Source organism: Salvelinus alpinus, chromosome 23 (assembly GCF_045679555.1).
Source record: "Salvelinus alpinus chromosome 23, SLU_Salpinus.1, whole genome shotgun sequence".
Taxonomy (NCBI): Eukaryota; Metazoa; Chordata; class Actinopteri; order Salmoniformes; family Salmonidae; genus Salvelinus; species Salvelinus alpinus.
The window spans coordinates 28,493,667-28,521,263 of NC_092108.1; the positions used below are offsets into that span (position 1 = coordinate 28,493,667).

Genomic DNA, 27,597 nt, shown 5'->3' on the forward strand with positions numbered 1-27,597 from the left:
GGTGTCTGCCCGTACTCTCGCTCTCCACGGTAAGTACAGGGAGTATGCGCAGGTCTCCTACCTGACTTCGCCACACTCCCTTTAAGCCCCCCCCCCCAAGAAATTTTTTGGGCTGACTCACAGGCTTCCTACCGCGTCGTTTAGCTGCCTCCATTCGCCGGTATCCCTCCTCGCACTGCGCCAGAGAATCCCAGGCGGGCTCCGGCATTCGCCCTGGGTCGATCGCCCACCTGTCAATCTCCTCCCACGTAGTGTAGTCCAGATTACGCTCCCATTGCCATTCCTCCTTGCGTTGCTCCTGTTGCCGCTGATCATGCTGCTTGATCCTATGGTGGGTAATTCTGTCACGATCGTGTGGAGAGACGGACCAAGGCGCAGCGGGATATGAATACATCTTCTCTTTATTTTAATGATGAAGATGAACACGACACGAAACACTTTACCAACTAACAAAACAACAAAACGACCGTGAAGCTACAAACGTTGTGCACATACATACAGGCTACAAACGTTAAACATAGACAATTACCCACAAACATCTAAAGCCTATGGCTCCCTTAAATATGGCTCCCAATCAGAGACAACTATAACCGGCTGTCTCTGATTGAGAACCAAATCAGGCAGCCATAGACTTTTCTAAACACCTACACTCAACCATAGACTTATCTAGACACATCCACTCAACACAAACCCATACACTCTAACAAATCCCCCTAGACACTACAAACCACCCAAGACAATACAAAAACACAAACCTAACCCCATGTCACACCCTGACCTAACTAAAATAATAAAGAAAACAAAGAATACTAAGGCCAGGGCGTGACAGAAGGTACCATGTTCATCTGTACAAACAATAGTACGCAAGTATAAACACCATGGGACCACGCAGCTGTCATACCGCTCAGGAAGGAGACGCGTTCTGTCTCCTAGAGATGAACATACTTTGGTGCGAACAGTGCAAATCAATCCCAGAACAACAGCAAAGGACCTTGTGAAGATGCTGGAGGAAATAGGTACAAAAATATCTATAAATAAAGGAAAACGAGTCCTATATTGATATAACCTGAAAGGCCGCTCAGCAAGGAAGAAGCCACTGCTCCAAACCGCCATAGAAAAGCCAGACTACGGTTTGCAACTGTAAATGGGGACAAAGATCGCACTTCTTGGGGAAATGTCCTCTGGTCTGATGAAACAAAAATATAACTGTTTGCCATAATGACCATCGTTGTGTTTGGAGGAAAAAGGGGGAGGCTTGCAAGCCGAAGAACACCATCCCAACCGTGAAGCACAGGGTTGGCAGCATCATGTTGTGGGGGTGCTTTGATGCAGGAGGGACTGGTGCACTTCACAAAATAGATGGCATCATGAGATAGAAAAATTATGTGGATATATTGAAGCAACATCTCAAGACATCAGTCAGGAAGGTAAAGCTTGGTCGCAAATGGGTTTTCCAAATGGACAATGACCCCAAGCATACTTCCAATGTTGTAGCAAAATGGCTTAAGGACAACCAAGTCAAGGTATTGGCGTGGCCATCACAAAGCCCTGACCTCAATCCCATAGAAAATTTGTGGGCAGGACTGAAAAAGCATGTGCAAGCAAGGAGGGAGGCCTAGAAACCCGACTCCGTTACACCAGTTCTGTCAGTAGGAATGGGCCAAAATTCACCCAACTTATTGTGGGAAGCTTGTGGAAGGCTCCCCGAAAAGTTTGATCCAATTTAAACAATTTAAAGGCAACGCTACCAAATACTAATTGAGTGTATGTAAACTTCTGACCCACTGGGAATGTGATGAAAGAAAAGCTGAAATAAATCATTCTCTACTATTATTCTGACATTTCACATTCTTAAAATATAGTGGTGATCCTAAATATAGTGGTGATAACTAATTTTTACTGGGATTAAATGTCAGGAATTGTGAAAAACTGAGTTTAAATGTATTTGGCTAAGACTTCAACTGTATCTAAATCAGTTGGTCGAGACTACCATCTTGGATCTGATTCTCTCACTGAGCCATCCTAAATATATCCCTGGACGTAAGCCACTCAATAATACAGGTTGGCCGTTGCCCATCACTACTGATAACGAATATGTCCTAGATCTCTTAATGGAGCAAAGAGTTATGGCCCAAAACCATCTGACAGCTTAGCCTCCTTCCATGTGTCTGCCAGGGCCAACTAGAGAGACTTTCCCTCTCTGCCCGGGAACCAGGGGTCTGTCTGTCACAGCAGACTCAGCCAAGTGGAGGGGTCGTGGCTCAGTAGGATGCGAATCTCATGGTGAAAACCAACATGGGTTTTCTCTTCTGATTCAGGCTCAGTTCTTCTTGGACCATTATCAATAAAGAAGGTCCAATTTGGCAGGATATGAATTCATTTTCCCCAATTTAAAGGTTCACAGGAGGCAATTTGGTCACCCCCTACCGTTCGTCATACAGGGCCTCTAATCATCAACCTCCTCTTCAATGAGAGTTATAAATGGCGATGCCTGGAGTATGTGACATAGACACGCAGGCCAAGTCATCATGTCTCAAAACTAATTGACCTGGGCGCACTGACAGTTAGGTGTCTTCCGTGTTAACATTAGGATAATAGAAACCCTTTCAACCTGACAGTGAATCAAACAGCAGGAACACAGACAGCTCCCTAACAAAGGAAAATGTGATTTACTGAAGCTAATGAGGGGAGACCAATAGCTGAAATCCAATTTCAGTGAAAGTGTAGAAGAAAGAAAATGGTCAAACTTCCAACAGAGGTAGGCTTAGGTTTCCCACACCATTATGCTGTATCCTATTCCAATGAATCATAATGCCTAAGTCAGACCATGTGTGTTTCTGAGACATGAGCGAGGCTACTGTAGCATCTAGGATATTACAATCAACATGAACATTATCCAAAACCTGGCCTATGAGCTTCGTAGAACCTATTATTACTAATATCCAAAGCCTGTGTGACATGACGTTTTGTTAGTTTTGGCTGTTGAAATAAAGGATTGAGCACCAAATCAGAGATCTCATATTGCACCGTATTCCCTATATACTGAACTACCCTGTGAAAGGTAGTGCACTACTTAGGGAATTTATGCTATTTGGGATACAGCCAGGGTGTTTTATCTGTGCGGTTAACAAATAATTAAGAGTCATTATGGCAGTCCAGGGATGTGCCTGGCTACTTTCCCCCCTACCTTCACTGTAATGAAGCTTCCCTCTCCCTTGACTCAGCAGATTTCCCCACTCTACAGTTGATCTGTTTCTCCTGGGATTTAAATTAGGGAGAATTCATTTCCATCAGGGCTATTTACCTCTTCTCACAGTCACAGACCAAGCTTCTCACTTGTTTTTCCACCTATTATTTCAATGCACTAATGCACACTAGGGATACAGACGCCATTGTGCCCAGTCCTGATAGGAGGGCACAATGGGAGGTATGATGAGCATGATCTCTCGCTCGCCCACTCCTGTAATGGACGCTGGGGGTGTCTCAGTTCTTTTAGCGGATGAGTGCCTTTGGGATGTACTCATTCATGACATGGAATCCCTCTCACATCATGACACTGACCCCACCAGTGCAGTGCAGCGCCCATTGAGTGGATGTTACTTTGAGTGGGGGGAACTTAGTGATTAGGTAAAACCATACCCCTCTCTCAAGCATCTTAACAATCCTCTCACTGGTGGCAACATGCTCTCTGATCAAATGAGAGGGGCAACCACACCTGCAAAAATAGATACCCTAACAATTTAGTTCAACACAATGTTATGTATTTAGCTACTCTGCTATTTCTATCTAATCACATAATTTTGAACTCTATGCCCACTGCCACCACTAGATGTTACTAGGTGAAAGTAGTCCCCCTCTCTATCCCCCATTCTATCCTATAAAAAGGTAGGCTATATGAGAAGTGCTATACTTTTTTATAGGATAGAGTGGGGGACTACTTTGTACTACATTTGTCCACTCCAGTCAGTGAGTAACTAGCTACTCCATATTTATAGGATATATAGTGTGGAACTAGTTTGTACTAGATTTGACATCTCCACTCTCCAGTCAGTGTCTAGCTCCACTACTCCAAATTGGCGCGTCCCTCTCTCTCTGTCCTCTGTGTGGGCCTGCCACTGTGACCCCCAGCATTGTGTGGCCCTACTCTCCTCTGCTCTACCCTTTCCTTTCACATTCATCTGAAGAGAACAATGGATGTCTCCCTGCCTCTGTTATATACACTGTCACAGCCTCTCACACATCATGGGGGCAGTGGCTGGGAAGTGGAATACTACTCCTCCTCACTGCTCCAGCACAGTATCAATTTTTTTAATGTTTGATCAAGATCTGCCTTGAAGGTGAGTTGCGGTGTTCAAATGCCAGACGTAACACAAGGCACATTGCAATACTGATGGTCTCATCTGTACTGTATTTGCACAGAAAAAAATAGGAAAGCTTCTGATGAGCCCTCGTGCCATGAACGATGTGCATGTTGAGTACCAGTCAAAAGTTGGGACAGACCTACTCATTCAAGGTTTTATTTTTAATTTTTACTATTTTCTACATTGTAGAATAATAGTGAAGAAATAAAAACTATGAAATAACACATGGAATCATGTAGTAACCCCCCCAAAAAGTTAAACAAGTCTAAATATATTTTAGATTCTTCAAAGTAGCCACCTTTGCCTTGATGACAGCTTTGCACACTCTTGGCATTCTCTAAGCCAGCTTCATGAGGTAGTCACCTGGAATGCATTTCAATTAACAGGTGTGCATTCTTAAAAGTTAATTTGTGGAATTTCTTTACTTCTTATTAATGCATTTGAGCCAATCAGTTGTGTTGTGACAAGTTAGGGGTGGTATACAGAAGATAGCCCTATTTGGTAAAAGACCAAGTTCATATTATGGAAAGCACAGCTCAAAAAATACAAAATAAACGACAGTCCATCATTACTTTAAGACGTGAAGGTCAGTCAATCCGGGAACTTTCAAGAACTTTGAATGTTTCTTCAAGTAGTCACAAAAAAACATGAACCACTATGATGTAACTGGCTCTCATGTAGACCACCACTGGAAAGGAAGACCCAGAGTTACCTCTGCTGCAGAGGATAAGTTCACCAGAATTACCAGCCTCAGAAATTGCAGCCCAAATAAATGCTTCAGAGTTCAAGTAACAGACACATCTCAACATCAACTGTTGAGGAGACTGCGTGAATCAGTCCTTCATGGTCGAATTGCTGCAACGAAACCACTACTAAAGGAAACCAATAAGAAGAAGAGACTTCCTTTGGCCAAGAAACATGAGCAATGGACATTAGACTGGTGGAAATCTGTCCTTTGGTCTGATGAGTCCAAATCTGAGATTTTTGGTTCCTACCGACATGTCTTTGTGAGACGCAGAGTAGATGAACAGATAATCTCTGTAATGTGTGGTTCCCACTGTGAAGCATGGAGGTGGAGGTGTGATGGTGTGGGGGTGCTTTGCTGGTGACACTGTTGGTGATTTATTTAGAAATCAAGGCACACTTAAGCAGCAATCTGCAGCGATACGCCATCTCATCTGGTTTGCACTTAGTGGGACTATCATTTGTTTTTAAACAGGACAATGACCGAACACACCTGTAAAAGCATTCCAGGTGAAGCTGGTTGAGAGAATGCCAAGAGTGTGCAAAGCTGTCATCAAGGCAAAGGGTGGCTATTTGAAGAATCTAAAATATTAAATCTATTTTTTTTTAAATTAACTTTTTGGGTTAATACATGATTCCATATGTGTTATTTCATAGTCTTGATGTCTTCAGTATTATTGTACAATGTAGAAAATAGTCAAATTAAAGAAATACCCTTGAATGAGTAGGTGTGCCCACACTTTTGACTGGTTGTGTATGTAAATTGAAAAGTATTTAGTCTGTAATGTCTTTTTTGTTATGTGTCGGATCCCAGTAAGACCAGCAGTCGCCATTGACGTTGGCTAATGGTGATCCTAATAAATCAAATCAAATGCGATGCATTCCCCCACATACATGTTGTGGGAGGGTTTGTACTGTGCACATGCATCTCTATGAAATGTAATTCAGTCTTACTGCACTGTACTGTATATTCAGTGAGGGGGGAGGGAGTCCTTGGTTGAGCATGGCGCTTACCAATACAGTGCTGTGGGTTCGCATCCCACAGGGGACCAGTACGAAAAAAGTCTGATTTGTTTTTTTTTATTAACCAGGAAAAGCCCATTGGGACCCAGGTTGGGTTCAAACTCATAAAAGACACACCCTCGTCCACTTACCCTCGCCTTATGCCCTTGGGGGAATCCCCATCACCATCTTGGAGGGCGTTCTAAAGGATTAGCCAAACAAGGGAAGTTTGCAACGTAAGCCCCTCAGCCCTCGTTTTTTGTCGAGTTTGCGAGTGTACAATTATGTTCACTTCGGAGCCTGAAACTCCCCATAATTCAATTTGGGACGATTGTACATCCGCTAAGAAAAGTCAGCCAAAAATTAAAACCTCAACGTCAATATGGAGTCAACATACAAGTGTAAGTAAAAACAAATGTAAATAAGTTCGAAATTGTGCTACTAATGCACATGACGGTACAAACACGTCTCGTAAAAGTAATGATGTTTTTGTTTGGTTAGCTTTTGGAAATTGTAGGATTAAAACATTTTCCTTCTTCAGAAGTTCCAGCTTGGCAGGCTAATGTTAAGCTAATTAATTTGCTATATTAATAATTACATATTTAATGTAAGTAGACATGCAATCATAATTGACTGTAGCGCATATAAAGCACCCACAAGCTACCGGTGGCTGAAAACACAATCATAGCGGGATGAAAGAGGGACGATTTTCTGGGCAAGGGCGGGCCATTTAAAAATCATTCCTTCCTCCCTCGCCCCTTGCCCTGCAAGTGTATTCTCGTCAGACGTCATGATACGTCATCAGAAGTGCCCACTTAATTTGAGGGCAGAGGGGATAGGGTGTATTTTAAGTGTTTTGACTGCAGCCCCAGAGTCTCTTTTTCAAGGGAGACCTGGCCAAGAAGGCAGCAACAATCAATACATTACAGAATTAAAACATACAACAACATGATCCAGCCTAAAAAAAGCATTTACAACCCTCTGTAACAGTCTCCCATCAAAATGTTTTATTCATTCAGTGGCGCTAACATACCATGCCTCTGGTGCACAAGATGAGAAGGCAGTCTTGCTTAATACTGTAAATGTCTTGGGGTCTTTAAGTAGCAACCATCTAGCAGACCGGGTATGGTAACTGCTGGTGGTGAAGGAGATAAGACTACAGAGGTAAAGAGGGAGTTTACCCAAAAGGGCTTTGTACATGAACACATACAAATGTAGCTTTCTGTGCATATAAAATGAGGTCCAACCCACCATTTGGTACTAGGTGCAATGGTGGGTGACTGACTTGGCATTTGTAATAAAGCACAAGGATGCATGATAAACAGAGTCCAGTCTCTGTAAGACAGATGAGGCTGCATGCATATACAACAAGTCACCATAATCAATTACAGAGAGAAAAGTGGCCTGAACAAGCTTTTTTTCTAGCCATAAGCGGGAAGCAAGCCTTATTAAGAAAATAAAAACCCAGTTTCAATTCAAGCTTCCTCACAAGATTATCCAAATGAACTTTAAAGGACAACTTGTCATCCAACATTATAAAAGGTATTTGTAGGATGACACTTTTTCAATGGATAAGCCACCAGATGTGACAATGCTAACCTTCTCTGTCTGAGTGCGAGCTCTGGTAAAGGTCATACATTTAGTTTTTTGTACATTCAAGACCCGTTTCAGACCTTAAAGGGATGTGTGCAGTGACTGAAAAGCAGTCTGGAGCTTTTCAACAGCCTGAATCAGAGAAGGAGCACATTAATATGACTATCATCTGCATATAGATGTAACTTTGCAGGTTGCATCCCATTTCACCAAATAATTAATAAAAATGGAAGAAAAAAATTATTTGAACCCTGGGGCACACCTCTATTAATCTCAAGAAAGCTAGACTTGTGATTGGCAGCATATACACATTGTGTTCTGTCAGAAAGATAGTTCCTAAACCAATTTAGTGACTCTTCACTGAGACCAATGTTACTGAGTCTAGCTAGCAACAATTCATGGTTGTTTTTTTATCAAGTGCATTTATGATGTCATTTGCCACTGCCATAGCTGCAGTTGTGGTGCTGTGCCCCGATCTAAAGCCAGACTGAAACCCACTTAGTTATGTTCTTTTCAATTAAGACGTTCTTTAACTGCGAGTTCCCTAGGGATTCATAGACTTTGGCCAGGATAGGGAGTTTGGAGATAAGACAATAGTTATTAGAATCTGAGGGATCTCCACCCTTTAGCAGTGGGAGGACATAAGCTGATTTCCAAATGCTGGGTATGGAATTGGTCAAGAGACTCAAGTTCAGTAATAATACCAGCTGCTATCTTTAAGAGGTAGGGATCCAGGTTGTCTGGACCTGCAGACTTTTTAGTGTCTATAGCGTTTAGTGCTTTATAGACCTCAGCATAAGAAACAGGCTCAAAGTTAAAATGGTTCACATGAGGGCCTATGTCATGGTTTACTGTAACATAACTTACATCAGCTTTATCCTTCACTTCATTAGAATCCATCATTAAATGGTCAGGAAGGCCAGAGGATACATTAGAACCTATTTTGTTTCAACTTATTTTAAAATTGAATAAATAAATGTTTTTCCTCATCAATCTACACACAATACCCCATAATGACAAAACAAAAACAGGTTTTAGACATTTTTGATAATTTATATAAAACAGAAAAACCTTATTTACATAAGTATTCAGACCCTTTGATATGAGATTTGAAATTGAGCTCCGGTGCATCCTGTTTCCATTGATCATCCTTGAGATATTTCTACAACTTGATTGGAGTCCACCCGTGGTAAATTCAATTGATTGAGCATGATTTGGGAAGGCACACACCTGTCTATATAAGGTCCCACAGTTGACAGTGCATGTCAGAGCAAAAACCAAACAATGAGTTTGAAGGAATTGTCGGAAGAGATCCGAGACAGGATTGTGTCGAGGCACAGATCTGGGGAAGGGTACCAAAACATTTCTGCAGTATTGAAGGTCCCCAAGAACACAGTGACCTCCATCATTCTTAAATGGAAGAATACTCTTCCTAGAGCTGGCCGCACAGCCAAACTGAGCAATCCAGGGAGAAGGGCCTTGGTCAGGGAGGTGACCAAGAACCCGATGGTCACTCTGACAGAGCTCCAGAGTTCTTCTGTGGAGATGAGAGAACCTTCCAGAAGGACAACCATCTCTGAAGCACTCCACCAATCAGGCCTTTATGGTAGTGACCAGATGGATGCCACTCCTCAGTAAAAGGAACATGACAGCTCGCTTGGAGTTTGCCAAAAGGCACCTAAAGGACTTTCAGACCATAAGAAAGATTCTCTGGTCTGATTAAACCAAGATTGAACTCTTTGGCCTGAATGCCAAGCGTCACATCTGGAGGAAGCCTGCCACCATCCCTACGGTGAAGCATGGTGGTGGGACCATCATGCTGCAGGGATTTTTTTAGCGGCAGGGACTGGGAGATCGAGGTAAAGATGAACGGAGAAAAGTACAGACAGATCCTTGATGAAAACCTGCTCCAGAGTGCTCAGGACCTCAGACTGGGGTGATGGTTCACCTTCCACCAGGAGAACAACCCTAAGCACACAGCCAAGACAACGAAGGAGTGGCTTCGGGACAAGTCTTTGAATGTCCTTGAGTGGCCCTGGCAGAGCCTGTACTTGAACCCGATCGAATATCTCTTTAGAGACCTGAAAATAGCTGTGAACTCCCCATCCAAGCTGACAGACCTTGAGAGGATATGCAGAGAAGAATGGGAGAAACTCCCAAAACAGGTGTGCCAAGTTTGTAGTGTTATACCCAAGAAGACCTGAGGCTGTAATCGCTGCCAAAGGCGCTTCAACAAAGTACTGAGTAAAGGGTCTGAATACTTATGTAAATGTGATATTTCAGTTTTTCCCCAAAACATTTTTTGCTTTGTCATTATGGGGTATTGTGTGTAGATTTATGAGGGGGGGAATTATTTAATCAATTTTAAAATAAGGCTGTAACATAACAAAATATGAAAAAGTCAAGGGGTCTGAATACTTTCTGAATGCACTGTATACGTTCACTTTAACCGCAAGCAATTGAAAATGTTTGGCTTTGGTAATTGAGAGAATTCCAGAGGTGTTAAACTTGGATTTCACATAAATTGCAACCCCTTCTCCTTTACTCATCCGATCCATTCTAAAAATCGTTTACCTATCAATAGAAATCGAGTTATTTGACACAGATTTCTTTAGCCAAGTTTCTGATAAAACCATTATGTCCACATTTGTCGTATTGGCCCATATTCTAATCATGTCTATTTTTGGAAACAGACTTCAGACATTTACATGCAAAAGGCCAAAACCTGCTCTGTTTTTTAAATCATAGGGAGTCGGTAGAGAGTGCATGGTATCTACCGGCCCAGAGTTTCGTCTCACATTACCAGAGATCAACAATAAAAGCATAACTATACATCTCAAGAATAGTTGTTATATACAGCATCCACCTTCACATCAAAAGTGTTTGCTTCTGTAGACAGGATCAGGGTCATTAAAACTCAAATCTCAAATATCAGACATACAAACGGACAGACTGATTGGCTGCCATATTGCATTACGAAGTCTTACTGTGGTTTGCCATGAAGACTTTGCTTTGCTGTATGCTCTCACTACTGTAAGTTGCTCTGGATAAGAGTGTCTGCTAGATGATTAAAATGTAACAAAAAAATGTACAAATTGGTGGTAGAGAACGAGCAGACTGTTTGGGGTAGAGAGGTGTTGTAGCAGGGCTCCCTTGGGGGTTGCCTTGGTCTCAATGGTGGTAAAATAGCTATGTTGTTTAAACAGGAGAGTGTTCGGCTGCCATGCTGCATAACCTCCTCCGGTTTTATAAGCCATTCGTTACAGTTGCAATTTACATCTTTAACTGCTCTAAGACTCTGAACTCAACCTTGCTCTTCTTTGTCCTCACTTTATAGTGCTGCTCTTAGCACTAACACACAATATCCACAGGAACGCACACACACACACCAGCTCTGCACTTTGCTACTATTATAATAGCTTATATATGCATATTTTCTTAATTTCAACCAATCTAATTATATGCGAGAGGGTTAATATTTCTGATCTCATCATGGGAATGTAACCTGAGATTCGATTGTCTGTCAATAACCAGCACATCGCCATAACAGCAGTGTGATTAACTGAGTCTACAGATGGTGACCTGCAGCTGCAGCACTTGTTAATCACACCAACAATTACACTCTCTTTTAAAGTTATTATCCAGACAGATTGGATTGATTGTGTAGTAGTAAATCAATATGAGAAACTGTTTTGAGCTAAAGTTCAACTAGCTATTTAGAGATAGACTTGAGTAGTGTGTATCAAGATCATAGAATAAAGAATTTTAGGTGCAACAGATTGCTGATGAAAGTAGGTTGCTATTATTGTAACGACCCTGGGTTTATAAGCGCGGATATCGACTATGCCGCTTGAACATGCTTTTGGGGCACAGGCGATAGCGCGCTGGACTTCGGGCTAGAAGGTCGAAGGTTCGTGGCTTGCTCCCTGCCCGTTTCATTACAGTATGCATTTGGTTGACCCTCAATGTTAAATTCAAATCACCAATGTCGATGAAAATGTAAAAATCAACTTGGTTGGAGGTACACAACACATTCCTGATCTCTCGTCATGATCCATCTAGCCATACCAAGAACCACTATACCAGATTTTTGACAGGGTCATTAGCATTAGGCTCATTAGAAAATTGTTTGCCTAAACCTAGATCAAATTCTACACAACGGACTAAAACAAGGCTACAGTGTCCATAAAGTGACCATTAGACTTAGATCCATTTGTACTGTATATGTTTTTAGGTACATTTCTGCCCAATAAAAACCAACAATATGCTACCTTTTTGTAGCATTTCTTACAATGCTAACATCTTATAAATTGAATCTCAAGAGTTCTAAAACTGGGTAGAGCAACCCTCAGTAACAGCTAGCTAGTAGAAGGCTAGCAGCTGTAGCTATCAAGCTTTCACCAGTTGGATGGGAAGCAAAAGGAAGGTAGCTAGCTAGCTAGGTATATTTTGCTATGGAGGGTTTTTCGTATGGCTGAAGCCATCTGTGTAAACTGCTGACCTGGACACTTGTGTGTAATCAGAGTACAAACAAATAAGATAGCAAATGTTCTTGACTGATATTATAGCCAGTTAGTACACGGAACTTTGGGAAAACAGCCACACTGCTAATTTATAATACATGCACACACCAGAACAGACGCGTTACTGTTAGAAGATCCAGAGCAAATTCTAGACCTTACCATATGCATTAATTCAGTACACTCCCTCTGTCAATGCAATGTTATTCTTGACTAACTATGCAATGTTATTCTTCACTAACTGATCAACACAGTCTTAACTAAAACCTGAAGTCGCCATCCACAAGTAAAAGTAGCAGGGGTGCGGGTTGCACACGAAGATTCCAGGTAAAACGACAACATCAAAATGATCAGTGTAACGGTTAGCGTTCCTGCCCTGGGAGTTGAAAGTCCTGTGTTCACCTCCCGGAGCGAATATTTTGGCCATTTTCTTTTGTGTAGAGTTCCTTTCCAGAAAAATACACGCACGGTGTGTGCTGATTTTCACTCTTTAAAGAGAATTTGGGTTCGTTAGGCACCGTTGGGTGGCAAGGGACAGGGAGTGTGATGGGTACTATTGCTCGCGTCTTGATCCAATGGAAGAGAGAATGGTGACGAGCCCAGCTCTCAAACTCTCAAGGAAGACGTTGCCCTCATCCCTCAGATGCAAGGCCAACCCTACCGTACAAATGCAAGCGATAAGTTGCACAGGCTATAAACGTTTCTCCTTTTCAGGTGCCACTTTCTGTCATTTGAGAAGCTAAGAAATGTGTCAAGTGTAAAAGATTGTGTCAATCGAATCTGGTATCAGGATAAAATGTGATTCAGAGTCACCGAATATACTTTAAGTATTTTTATTTAACATAAGCGATAAATGGTAAATGCAATTTTCGTATATACGGGTTCACTGTATCACCACGCAGGGTAAAGCAGAGAACTGACTGAAATAGTACAGACATCTTATTTTATACTGTGACAGATGTAGTTCCAACTTTAGAGTTGGCCTGTCACAGTAGAGGCTTAGCGTGGTTTAAACTTGCTAGCCTATCGGTGGTGCCCAGGCTGGTCCCAGCCTCACAGCACACAGGACTACTGTGCGCCTCAGCCGGCCAGAGTCTGCCGTCTGCCCAGCGCTATCTGAGCTGCCTGCCTGCCCAGAGCCATCTGAGCCATCTGAGCTGCCTGCCTGCCCAGAGCCATCTGAGCTGCCTGCCTACCCAGCGCCATCAGAGCCGTCCGTCTGTCCCGAGCCGGCAGTGCTGCCCGTCTGTCCCGAGCCGTCAGAGCCGCCCATCTGTCCCGAGCCGTCAGAGCCGTCCGTCAGTCAGGAGCCGCTAGAGCCGTCCGTCAGTCAGGAGCCGCCAGAGCCGCCCGCCAGTCAGGAGCTGTCAGAGCCGCCCGCCAGTCAGGAGCTGCCAGAGCCGCCCGCCAGTCAGGAGCTGCCAGAGCCGCCCGCCAGTCAGGAGCTGCCAGAGCCGCCCGCCAGTCAGGAGCTGCCAGAGCCGCCCGCCAGTCAGGAGCTGCCAGAGCCGCCCGCCAGTCAGGAGCTGCCTGAGCTGCCCGCCAGTCCGGAGCTGCCCCTCCGTCCGGAGCTGCCCCTCCATCTAGTGGCACCCTCTGGGATGGTCTTCAGTCCGGGACTCGCTGCAAGGGTCGCCGTTCCAGAGGCGCCACCAAAGCGGTATTGACTATGGTGGAGTGGGGTCCACGTCCCGCACCCGAGCCGCCGCCGTAGGAAGGCCCACCCGGACCTTCCCCTTCTGTGTCAGGTTGTCAGAGTAAAAGGTCTAAATTTTTCTGGAGTTCCTTCACCTCGAATGGACTGGGAGTCTACAAACTTACCTGATGCATGGCGTAAGTTCAAACAGCATGTGGAGCTGATGTTCACGGGTCCTCTGAGGGACAAAGGAGAAGAGGGAAAGTGCAGCTACCTACTCCTCTGGATCGGTGAAAAAGGAAGAGATATTTACAACACATGGACACTTACCGAGGCTGAATCAAAGGTACTGAAAACATACTACGATCGTTTTGAAGCATATGTTGTGCCAAAGACCAATACGATTTTCGCTAAGTACAAATTCCATGAGAAAGTACAGGGAGCTAGCGAGTCTTTTGAACAGCTGGTGACAGAGCTGCGTCTGCTTGTGAAAGACTGTGATTATGCAAACAAGGATGAGATGGTCAGGGACCGTATTGTATTTGGAATACACTCACCGCGAGTGAGAGAGAAACTTTTGAATGTTGGGTCTGAGGTAACGCTGGACAAAGCTATCGACATAGCCAGATCTCACGAGCTAGCACAGGCTCAGATGAAAACCATTTCGCGCGGCAGCACGAGCGCATCACATGAACAAGCAGTGCACGCAGACATCAAAGCACACCTCCGGTGCACAGAGAGCGCGTTTTAGAACGGACAGAGACATAACTCCAAAATAGAGCGACACAGACTCAAAACGCTCCAAAACATGTGGATATTGTGGATACAAAGTGCATGGCGAACAAGGAAATTGCCCAGCTAAAGGCAAACAGTGTACTAAATGTGGAAAATGGAATCACTTTGCAAAGGTGTGCAGAGCTTACCGTGGAAAAACAGTACACACAGTGAGTGAAGATGAAATGTCAATCAAAGAGTCAAACGCTGATGAACTGTTTATTGATTCAGTGACAAATATCAGAGACAGAGCAAGCCTTTGCTGACATTGAGATAGGAACACAAGGCACAGAGCTAAAGTTCAAACTAGACACTGGTGCACAAGTAAACATTATTCCTCTGAATAAGTACCGCAGCTTGACATCTGAGTGCGAGCTACAGCCCACCACGCGCAGACTGACTGGTTATGGTGGTGAACAGCTCCCAGTAAAAGGCACATGCACTTTCAAATGCAAGGAAAGTGACATGATTTTGAACTTTTATGTTGTTGACACTAGAGCACCTGCAGTGCTAGGTCTTTAAGCATGTTTAGACATGGACCTCATCAAGCTAGTTTTATCAGTGACAGCACCAGTAGAGACAGACAATTTACTGGAGGAGTTTGCTGATGTTTTTACAGGAATAGGATTATTCCCAGGAGAATGTACCATTCACCTTGACCCAGACGCAATCCCTGTGGTCTACCCACCGAGAAAGATTCTGCTTGCTCTCCGTGCCCGTCTGAAGAAAGAGTTGGAGAGCATGGAGCAATCTGACATAGTCACCAAGGTTACAGAACCGACTGACTGGGTAAACGCCTTAGTGGTGGTGGAGAAACCACGCACAGGCAAGCTCAGAGTATGTCTCAACCCAAGAGACTTGAACAAGGCTATCAAACGCCCCCAATTTCCTTTACCGACGCTAGATGGCATCACACACAAGCTAGCGGGAGCACACTACTTCAGTGTCATGGACACTACATTTAACATTTAAGTCATTTAGCAGACGCTCTTATCCAGAGCGACTTACAAATTGGAAAGTTCATACATATTCATCCTGGTCCCCCCGTGGGGAATGAACCCACAACCCTGGCGTTGCAAGCGCCATGCTCTACCAACTGAGCCACACGGGACCGCTAGATCAGGCTACTGGGCTATCAAGCTCACAGAAGAGTCATCTAAGCTCACAACATTCAACACACCGTTTGGACGCTACAGGTTCCGTCGCCTGCCTTTTGGGATTATCTCAGCCCAATACGAGTTTCAGCGAAAGATCGACGAAGTGTACGAAGGCCTCGACGGAGTTGTGGCAATTATGGACGACATCCTTGTCTATGGTCGAACCAAAGAGGAGCACGACCGAAACCTCCGCGCGATGCTGCAAAGGTCCCGCGAGAGAGGAGTCCGGCTCAACCCCGAGAAGAGCACAGTCGACGCTACAGAGGTCAGCTACTTCGGACATCTTCTTACAGCGACTGGAATCAAGCCAGATCCACAGAAGATCTTAGCCATAAAAGAAATGGAGCCACCAAAGAACCGTGCAGAGCTGGAAACAGTGTTTGGCATGGTCAACTACTTAGCCAAGTTCGCACCCAGCCTCTCCAATGCTAATGCACCCCTGTGTCAACTGCTAAAGCAGTCCAGTGAGTTTCTCTGGGACAAGCAACACGACATTGCTTTCCAGAATGTGAAAGACTTGATCACGAGAGAACCAGGACCAATCCTTGCCTACTACGACCCCAACAAAGAGCTCAGACTCCAAGTGGACGCGTCGAAGTATGGACTAGGTGCAGTGCTACTGCAAGAAGGAAAGCCCATCGGCTATGCTTCCAAATCTCTCACAGACTGTGAAATCAACTACGCTCAAACTGAAAAGGAGCTCTACGGCATTCTGTTCGGATGTAAACGTTTCCATCAGTACATATATGGACGACAAGTCATTGTGGAATCCGACCACAAGCCCCTTGAGTCAATCGTGAGGAAACCACTAGCTGCTGCCCCGCGGCTAAAGGCTACAGACAATGATCCTTCAACTACAAAAATACGACTTCACAATCACTCACCGTCCAGGCAAAGACATCCCTGTCGCAGACACACTCTCCAGGAAGTGACCGGACATGTCCGGTCTGGTCAGCATGTAATGAGATATAATCAGTGGTGGAAAAAGTACCCAATTGTCATACTTGAGTAAAAGTATAGATACCTTTATAGAAAGTTACTCAAGTAAAAGTGAAAGTCAGCCAGTAAAATACTACATCATTAAAAATTCCTTATAATAAGCAAAACAGATGACAACATTTTCTTGTTTTTAAAATGTATGGATAGCCAGGGGCACACTCCAACACTCAGACATTATTTACAAATTAAGCATTTGGTTTAGTGAGTCAGCCAGATCAGAGACAGTAGGGATGAACACGTGTTCTGTTGATAAGTGCATGAATTTGACAATTTTCCTGTCCTGCTAAGCATTCAAAATTTAACGATTTACTTTTGGTTGTCAGGGAAAATGTATGGAGTAAAAAGTACATTATTTTCTTTAGGAATGTAGTGAAGTAAAAGTAAAAGTAGTCAAAAATATAAATAGTAAAGTACAGATGCCTTAAAAAATGACGTAAGTATTTTTACTTAAGTACTTTACACCACTGGATATAATATAGTACAGTATATATACATACTGTGTATACCAAACATTAGGAACACCGTTGTGTCAAGTTGGCTGGATGTCCTTTGGGTGTTGGACCATTCTTGATACACATGTGAAAAAACCAAGCAGCGTTGCAGTTTTTGACACTGGCTCTCATGAGGACCGCCACAGGAATGGAAGACCCAGAGTTACCTCTGCTGCAGAGGATAAGTTCATTAGAGTTACCAGCCTCAGAAATTGCAGCCCAAATAAATGCTTCACAGAGTTCAAGAAACAGACTGTGTGATTCAGGCCTTCATGGTTGAATTGCTGCAAAGAAACCACTATGAAAGAACACCAATAATAAGAAGAGACTTGCTTGGACCAAGAAACACGAGCAATGGACATTAGACCGATGGAAATTTGTCCTTTGGTCTGGAGTCCAAATTGGAGATTTTTGGTTCCAACTGCCGTGTCTTTGTGAGACACAGAGTAGGTGAACGGATGATCTCCGCATGTGTATTTCCCACCGTAAAGCATGGAGGAGGTGTGAGGGTGCTTTGCTGGTGACACTGTCTGAGGCTACCACAGTATTCTGCAGCAATATGCCATCCCATCTGGTTTGGGCTTAGTGGGACTATCATTTGTTTTTCACAGGACAATGACCCAACACACCTCCAGGCTCAAGGGCTATTTGACCAAGAAGGAGAGTGATGGAGTGCTGCAACAGATGACCTGTCATCCACAATCCTTGACTTCAACCAAATTGAGATGGTTTGGGATGAGTCGGACCGCAGAGTGAAGGAAAAGCAGCCAACAAGTGCTCAGCATATGTGGGAACTTCTTCAAGACTGTTGGAAAAGTATTCCAGATGAAGCTGGTTGAGAGAATGCCAAGAGTGTGCAAAGCTGTCATCAAGGCAAAGAGTGGCTACTTTGAAGAAACTCAAATCTGAAATATATTTTGATTTGTTTAACACTTTTTTGGTTACCCCATGATTCCATATGTGTTTCATAGTTTTGATGTCTTCACTATTATTCTACAATGTAGAAAATAGTCAAAATAAATAAAAACCCTTGATTGAGTAGGTGTGTCAAAACATTTGACCAGTAATGTTCAAAAGAGTTTGGGTTCACTTAGAAATGTCCTTGTTTTTTGTCTATTAAAACAACATCAAATTGATCAGAAATACAGTGTAGACGTTGTTAATGTTGTAAATGACTATTGTAGTTGGAAATGGCAGATTTTTTAATAGAATATCTACTATCAATAGCTATATAGGCGTACAGAGGCCCATTATTAGCAACCATTACTCCTGTGTTCCAATGGCATGTTGTGTTAGCTAATCCAGGTTTATCATTTTGAAAAGCTAATTGATCATTAGAAAACCTTTTTGCAATTATGTTAGCACAGCTGATTAAAGAAGAAGTAAAACTGGCCTTCTTTAGACTAGTTGAGTATCTGGAGCATCAGCATTTGTGGGTTCGATTACAGGCTCAAAATGGCCAGATACAACAACTGAGCAAGTCCTCAACTGGCAGCTTCATTAAATAGTACCCGCAAAACACCAGTCTCAACGTCAGCAGTGATGAAGGCGACTCCGGGATGCTGGCCTTCCTGGAGTCGGGAAGGCCAGTGCCTGTTCTTTTGCCCATCTTAATCTTTAATTTTTATTGGCCAGTCTGAGATATTGCTTTTTCTTTGCAGCTCTGCCTTGAAGGCCAGCATCCCGGAGTCGCCTCTTCACTGTTGACGTTGAGACTATACATTATTATTTTAATAGCAGTACCCTGTAAAGTCCATTATCAATCAATCAAGCAATCAATCACATTAATTTGTAAAGCCCTTTTTACATCAGCAGTTGTCACAAAGTGCTTATACAGAAACCGAGCCTACAACCCCAGAGAGCAAGCAATGCAGATGTAGAAGCGTGGTGGCTAGGAAAAACTCCCTTGACAGGCTGGAATCTGAGAAGAAACCTAGTGAGGAACCAGGCTCTGAGGAGTGGCCAGTCCTCTTTTGGCTGTGCCGAGTGGAAATTATAAGAGTACATGGTCATTAAGGCCAGATCGTTCTTCAAGATGTTCACACGTTCATAAATGACCAGCAGGGTCAAATAATAACCACAGTGGTTATAGAGGATGCAACAGGTGAGCACATCAGGAGTAAATGTCAGTTGGCTTTTCATTATACCTCTGAAGAGTATGAATTAGGCTGCTTAAGAAGGTTTGAATCATAAGCAACCTGCCTACATATTGTTGGAAGTACAATAGACCAACATAGCTACTATTGTAGGTCGAAGCTGTGTGCTGGAAAATCTTGGTAGAGCATGGGTGAAGTATGCATTGTGGTGCTCATGTGAATTTCCTTCATTTTTCGGGCTTCAGTCCAATGGCTACCTCTCACTTAAAGCTGCAATATGTAACTTTTTGGGTGACCTGACCAAATTCAAATATACATTTGTGTTATAGATCATTCTCATTGAAAGCAAGTCTAAGAGGCAGTAGATCTGTTCTATGTACACTATTTCTATGTGTAACCAATGTGAAATGGCTAGCTAGTTAGCGGTGGTGGGCGCTAATAGCGTTTCAATCGATGACATCACTCGCTCTGAGACCTTGAAGTAGTTGTTCCCCTTGCTCTGCAAGGGCCGCGGCTTTTGTGGAGCGATGGGTAACGATGCTTCGAGGGTGGCTGTTGTCGATGTGTGCAGAGGGTCCCTGGTTCGAGCCCAGGTAGGGTCAAGGAGAGGGACGGAAGCTATACTGTTACATTGGTGCCGTGACCCGATCACTGGTTGCTGCTGAAAAGGAGGAGGTCAAAAGGGGGGTGAGTGTAACCGATGTGAAATGGCTAGCTAGTTAGCGGTGGTGCGCGCTAATAGCGTTTCAATCGGTGACGTCACTCGCTCTGAGACCTTGAAGTAGTTGTTCCCCTTGCTCTGCAAGGGCTGTGGCTTTTGTGGAGCAATGGGTAACGATGCTTCGAGGGTGGCTGTTCTCAATGTGTGCAGAGGGTCCCTGGTTCGAGCCCAGGTAGGGGCGAGTAGAGGGACGGAAGCTATACTGTTATATATGCTTCCCATTCTTAAGTTTTGTTTTTGCATCTTTTACTTTTGTTTTTGTACACCAGCTGAAAATACAATATTGCTGGTTATGGAAAATATATTTCACAGCGGTTTAGATCGTACAATAATTCTCTACACTGTACTTGCTTGTTTTGTCACATAAAATGAAATTAGGCGAACTATTAGAATTTTAGCAACCAGGAAATGGCGGAGCAATTTCTGCATAGTGCATCTTTGAAACTTAGTTTTTTGTTTTTAATTGCTTCTATTTCTGTCGAGTCATGTCACTGTATATCCTAGTAGTTTTAGAGCTTAAGACTTGTAGACTGAGATGTAGGCCTAAAGGCATGCTATAGTTAAAAAAGTAGGGGGAAACTATTGAGGCTAACACAGGAGTGAGATAGGAGGTACTGGTTATTATCATCGATCCTTTCAGACCATCAGAGTGTCTCTGTGAGAGGCCACTCAAGCCCAACACACTGTCCCTCGTCCCTTTCCTCTCTTCCTCCCCTGCCCTGTGCCGGTGCGGTGCTGTATGTGTTTATTGTTCAATAAAGAACGGGTGATGAATAAGCACTTGCGGGCCGATGTTGAGCCCCTATTAGTTTTGTTTTCTCTGGCAATTCGTCACCCCACTGTAAACAGAGACAGCCTCACAATAGGAACTGTGAAGGAGAAATCAATGGGATGATTTAGCAGCTGCTACTTGGCCAAAGGGCCAGTGAATGACCATTTAGCCTAGTGATCACAGTGGCGGCTGAGCTCTGAGGCAGCTAGCTTTGGGCCGTGCCTTCCCTGTGACACTCTCACATTAATCATGTGATGGGGGACAGCAGATCCCGATACTCCACTCAAGCTCCCATTTCCAGTGACTCCATAGTTATGATTGTTGTTTGTGTGCTCCAGATCAGAGATAATCTCCCATCGATCCCAGTGTGGTTATCTGAGTCCATGTGACGGCCCTGGCTTAGCGACTACGTCAACATATCGCCCCATGAAAAGGATAAAGGCTGGCTGGCAGACGCAGCACTCTGTGCCAGTCTCTGCTCTGATGAGAGGGCAGCAGTTGTCAGTGGGGAGCCATTTTACCACCTGGAATAGTCATCCACTCATGTAGAATTAGAAATATAGCCTGTATAGAATTAAGCACCCCTGGCTGTAACCTGGCAGAATCAGGCCTCCATGAACAGCAGTGAGTTGCATTTCATTGTGATGTGTTAATAAATCTTCTTAGGGATAGCCCATTTTTTTGTTTTCAATTGTAACCCCTTTTTTTGTTGTCAAATCTAACTGCCTGTAGCTCAGGCCCTGAAGCCAGGATATCCATATCCTTACCATATTCTTACCATTTGAAAGGAAACACTTTGAAGTTTGTGGAAATGTGAATTGAATGTTGGAGAATTTAACACAATAGATCTGGTAGAAGAAAATACAAAGAAAAAAACGACAATTTTTTTCTACCACAATCTTTGAAATGCAAGAGAAAGGTCCCAGTTCTAGCCATCACTCTGGTTGTAATTCCGATGGTGTACACAAGATGGCAGCAGTGTATGTGCAACATTTCAGACGGATAACTTGAAGTATGAGCGAACTACATGACATTTAGTGTGAAGTCACCCAGGTACATTTGGGCAAATCGTGAAGGAGACATTTGCATTTGTATTACATTTTTCAGAATATAGTCAAATCTGTATACTTGGACTTTGATTTAGCTTTTCCAGTATTAGTAGCCATATTATAAGTTCAACATTTGCAAAACAACCAGTTTTCATAACTTCATAACTCTGAATATTCTTATAATTTTTGTCCAAAAGGAAAAGGCATGCTGTCGTACAAGGTTAGTAGCTACATTTTACGACATATACATGGATTCCAGATACTCCCGTAATGCCCGGGTCATTGGCTATCTAACTAGCTTTGTTTGACCCCGATTGGTGCTTATTTTAGTTAGAGTTAGACTTTTTAGTTAAAGTTAGAGTCGTTCAAGTGAAGACCGCCCGCGTCATCGATCTTTGACCAAATATGGTGTCCTATAGGATATACTACACCCCTAATGATATAGTGAAGTCTGGTTACGTTCTAGGATCTCTGAGGAATACATACGAACGTGATTTGACCGGTTGAAACAACGTTTAGGGTTAGATTTTAACAGATGCCTTTCTTTGCAAATTGAACAGGTGGAAATACAAAATCGATCGTGTATGCTATATGGACCTTTTTAGGATATGAAAAATTATTTTATCTAACAAAATGACACTTCATGTTATCTCTGGGACCTTTTGGATGAGAAATCAGAGCAAGATTTCAGAATGTAAGTACACATTTCACCTTCAGAGGTGAATTTATCAAACCTATAGCGGTTAGGAGCTCTCCTCAAACAATAGCTTGGCATTTTTTCGCAGTAATAGCTACTGTAAATTGGACAGTGCAGTTATATAGTGCAGTTAAAATACTTGTTGTATGGCAAATGAAAGATACACTGGTTCTTAATGCAACCGCTGTGTTAGATTTTTTTAAATAACTTTACCACAACATACAGCTTGGGTTATTGTGAGACAGTGCTCACCAACACGGCGGAGAATAGACATCAACATATTACACAGAAATACGAAATAACATCATAAATGTTGTCTTACTTTTGCTGAGCTTCCATCAGAATGTTGTACAAGGAGTCCTATTTCCAGAATAAATCGTTGTTTGGTTTTAGAATGTCCATTTCTTCTGTCGAATTCGCGCCACAATGCTAGCCAAGGTTGCTAACATTCCCATCCTCTCTTGGCGCAAAGAACGGAAAACTCCAAAAGTCCCAATAAACGTTGAATAAACTGATAAAACTCGGTTGAAAAAACCTACTTTATGATGTTATTATCATATGTATCAAATAAAATCAGAGCCGGAGATATTCGCCGTGTATACCGAACGCTTTTCAGAAGACAATGTCGAGGTCCCTCGCGCGCCGTCGAAGACAAAGAAAATACCGGACCTGTCACTCCAAAAGCTCTTGTTCGGCCTCAGATCAAGCTAGACACCCCATTCCACCTTCCACTGCCTGTTGACATCTAGTGGAAGGCGTATGAAGTGCATGCATATCGATAAATAAAAGCCAGTTGAATAGGCAGGCCCTGAAACAGAGCCTCGTTTTCAGATTTTTCACTTCCTGTATGGAAGTTTGCTGCCAAATGAGTTCTGTTTAACTCACAGATATAATTCAAACGGTTGTAGAAACTTGAGAGTGTTTTCTATCCAATAGTAATAATAATATGCATATTGTATGATCTAGAACAGAGTACGAGGCCGTTTCATTTGGGCACGATTTTTTCCAAAGTGAAAACAGCGCCCCCGTATTGACAAGAAGTTAACAAGAATTTAATCTTTCAGCTGATATAAGACACTTATATGTACCAACATTTGTTGTTTCTCTAAAGTCTGCGATCGTGACACAAGGTGCTGCATGATTTACAACTGTCCCGTTGACGGGACGCCGATCCCTAAGAAGCTCTAGCTAGGTGGTGCTTTCATGGCTACATTGTTAATATTTGTCACCCTCCTAGTGCTTCGACGGAGGGGTGGGTGGCAGTTCTGAAGGGGCAGGGGGAGGAGGGTGGGGTGGTGGCTATGGGGGGGCGGGAGAAAGGGGTGCACTGGCGGCTCTGAAAGCTTGTTCTCTCCAGACCACGTGTCCCTTGTCTCTCTGGGTGGTGTGTTATCCACCTCCCTCACCTCACCCCTGGAGGGAGAACCCGTTCAGGCTTAGTGCTGGCTGGCTGGGCTGCTCTGACAGATGACCCCATGTTGACCAGAGGAAGGGAGGAAGGGATCCCTTTAGTCATCCCCACTCCCATTGTGCTCTGCTCTACAGTACTGTAGCCTAGTTACACCACACACACAGAAAGACCGATAGTTAGACAGCCAGACAGCCAGACAGCCAGACAGACAGCCAGACAGACAGACAGACAGACAGACAGACAGACAGACAGACAGACAGACAGACAGACAGACAGACAGACAGACAGACAGACAGACAGACAGACAGACAGACAGAGCCAAGTGTTACTTTAGCAGCATCTCACCCAAACCATAATCTCTCACTAAGTGGGGGAATTGTCATTGTGAGGTACAAATGTATTACAGTTACTGTGAGTTTATGTGGATGTGTATAGAATTTAATTCATGGTAAATAAATGGATGAAAATGTTCCAGTCATCAGGTAGTGCTCAAGGCTGGGGCATTAGGATGCTACGGCAGAGGAAAATGAAGGTTTGCTGTTTTTCTATTCTGACCATGATCTGTTTCTTTCTCTCTTTCAGTTCAGCAGATGAGAAGTTTCGCTGGAATAACCAAGGTACGTACATTGTACTAAATCCTGCACCAATGCATCTTGTTCTATATTATGTGACAGAGCATGCGGAAACCTCAGTGGAATTGTGTACATTGTAATGATAGGTGCATCTTGGGGGTGGAGTGGAGTGGACCATGCCTCACTCCTACATCTGGACAGTTGTCATAATTTGTCAGACAGAACAGCAACAGAGCTGTCTGTCCAGTGTGAAATATGGACATCTAGTTGAGACTAGATTGATGGGCTTCGAGCAAAGTATGAACCACAGACCACAGCCTTTTCTTCTAAAGTATCAAACACAGGTAGTTTAGGATTTGATTGAAGCAGTGCTAAAAGATTTATGACTGCAAGTCATGTTCAGGATTCTGCTTCCCTTAGTCATTTACTCCATGAAAGTTCCACTGATTTATATTACCTTTTAGTCACTTAGCAAATGCTCTTATCCAGAGCGACTTACGGTAGTGACGCATACATTTTCGCATTGGTCTACCATGGAAATGGAACCCACAACCATGGCGTTGCAAGTGCCATGCTCTACCAACTGAGCCACACGGGACCCATGGATGAGTTTAGAAATGTTTGGGATGAGTTTAGGAATGTTGCACAAGCATAATTATCCATGAGTTAAAACGCTAATAATCATCCTTATACGGTAGAGGACTAAGTGTCTACTGCTAGTAGCCTCAGCCTCTATACCTGCCGCTATAGAAGAGAGATTAACGCGGATCTTAATAACCCTCTTGTGTAAGGCTTTATCCCTTGGCACTGTTTGCCAAACTGAAGACAGAGGACAAGTATGTCCGTTTCTGTAGGCACGAACAGACAGATAGACAAGGAGACGGTACAGCACGGCAGAGACACATTTCAGTAAATAGTGAAGCTACATAGCTTTTGGTTTATCTAGCATGGTCACTACCACTTTGCCGTCAGTGTGCCTGTAGTAAACCTCAGCTGCTTGTAAACTTTTGACTATTTGTGAGGTAACAGGACAATAATCCTGCTTCTCCATTCATTGCTGTGTCTCCACAGACGGACAGAAGGACATAGAGGAGGAACTGACGACTGGCTTGGAGCTGGTGGACTCCTGCATTAGGTCACTCCAGGAATCTGGGATCCTTGACTCCCAGGAATTCTCCACAGGTGACAGTAAGGACGCTCCTTACGTTATACAGTGCAGATCATTTTTTTATATATTAAAACATACCATCTACTTGCAGTGAAGCCGATTTACATTACATTCAGTCATCTAACAGACTCCCATCCGGAGCGACCCACAGAAACAACCAGGGTCAACACCCTTCTCAAGGGCACGTCGACAGATCTCACACAATTTTAGATATACATTGAATGTCGCCTTTTTCAAAAGTTGAAACGTGAATAAAAATGTTGATTTCCAAGCTGAAAGACATTGTATCCTTACTATACCAAGTATGTGGACACCTGCTTGTCGAACATCCCCTTCCAAAATCATGGGCATTAATATGTAGTTGGTCCCCCCCTTTGCTGCTATAACAGCCTCCATTCTTCTGGGAAGGCTTTCCACTAGATGTTGGAATATTGCTGAATATTAGTGAGGTCGGGCACTGATGTTAGGCGATTAGGACTGGCTCGCAGTCGGCGTTCCAATTCATCCCAAAGGTGTTCGATGAGATTGAGGTCAGGGCTCTGTGCAGGCCAGTCAAGTTCTTCCACACCGATCTAGACAAACTATTTCTGTATGGACCTCATTTTGTACACCAGGGCATTGTCATGCTGAAACAGAAAAAGACTTTCCCCAAACTGTTGCCATTAAGTTGGAAGCACAGAATGGTCTATAACGTAATTGTATCCTGTATCGTTAAGATTTCCCTACACTGGAACTAAGGGGCCTAGCCGGAACCATGAAAAACAGCCCCAGACCAATATTCCTCATCCACCAAACTTTACAGTTGGCACTATGCATTGGGGCAGGTAACGTTCTCCTGTCATCCGACAAACCCAGATTCGTCGGTCGGACTGCCAGATGGTGAAGTGTGATTCATCACTCCAGAGAACATGTTTCCACTGCTCCAAAGTCCAATGGTGGCGAGCTTTCCACCACTCCAGCTGACATTTGGCATTGCACATGGTGATCTTAGGCTGTGTGCGGCTGCTCGGCCATGGAGACCCATTTCATGATGATCCACGAACAGTTCTTGTGCTGACGTTGCTTCCATGGACAGTTTGGAACTCGGTAGTGAGTGTTGCAACTGGCGGTCCCGTTCTGTGAGCTTGTGTGGCCTACCACTTTGCGGCTGAGCCGTTGTTGCTCCTAGACGTTTCCACTTCACAATAACAGCACTTACAGTTGACCGGGGCAGCTCTAGCAGTGCAGAAATTTGACAAACTGACTTGTTGGAAAGGTGGCATCCTATGATGGTGCCATGTTGAAAGTCACTGAACTCTTCAGTAAGGCCATTCTACTGCCAATGTTTGTCTATGGATCTTGCATGGCTGTGGCTCGATTTTATATACCTGTCAACAACGGGTGTGGCTGAAATAGCCAAAATCCACTAATTTGAAGGGGTGTCCACATACTTTTGCCTATATATAGTGTATTTTAGAATTCATGAATTCACTAGAAATAGACAAATATCATGTCGTCCCAAATGAAACAGGCAGGAAGATATTGTTCAAGCCAACACAAATAGCATAAGTTCACTGCAACACTTTTTATGCTTATCAATAGTCTAAATGTCAAGAAAAATGTCAAAAATGATCTATACAAAATCAACCAGATACAGAAATGCTCGGTGATAGGATCTTTCTCTTTCTCTTTTAGCACTGAGTGATGTCAATGACTGTGAACGTTTCAATCAGGAACTAGATAACGCAGGTGTTCAAGTCTCTTATCACGTTTGCTTTCTGCATTCAAAACAGTTGTTTTCCCTTTTCTTCTGATCCCAAATGCCCTCACTTCATTTGATCCAAGCAATGATCTT

At 43.5% G+C, this 27,597-nt stretch overlaps 1 protein-coding gene across 7 annotated transcripts in view; it reads left to right on the forward strand.

Moving 5' to 3' along the window:
• Positions 1-27,597, forward strand: part of LOC139550727 (catenin delta-2-like) — a 140,048-nt gene that overhangs the window by 53,146 nt on the left and 59,305 nt on the right. For 6 of the 7 annotated variants that reach the window (XM_071361829.1, XM_071361832.1, XM_071361833.1 and 3 more), the window contains 2 exons: positions 24,606-24,640; positions 25,667-25,783. In XM_071361829.1, the coding sequence (XP_071217930.1) occupies positions 24,606-24,640; positions 25,667-25,783 (152 nt within the window). The remainder of the gene's footprint in view (positions 1-24,605; positions 24,641-25,666; positions 25,784-27,597) is intronic. The other variant, XM_071361830.1, reaches the window with a different exon arrangement.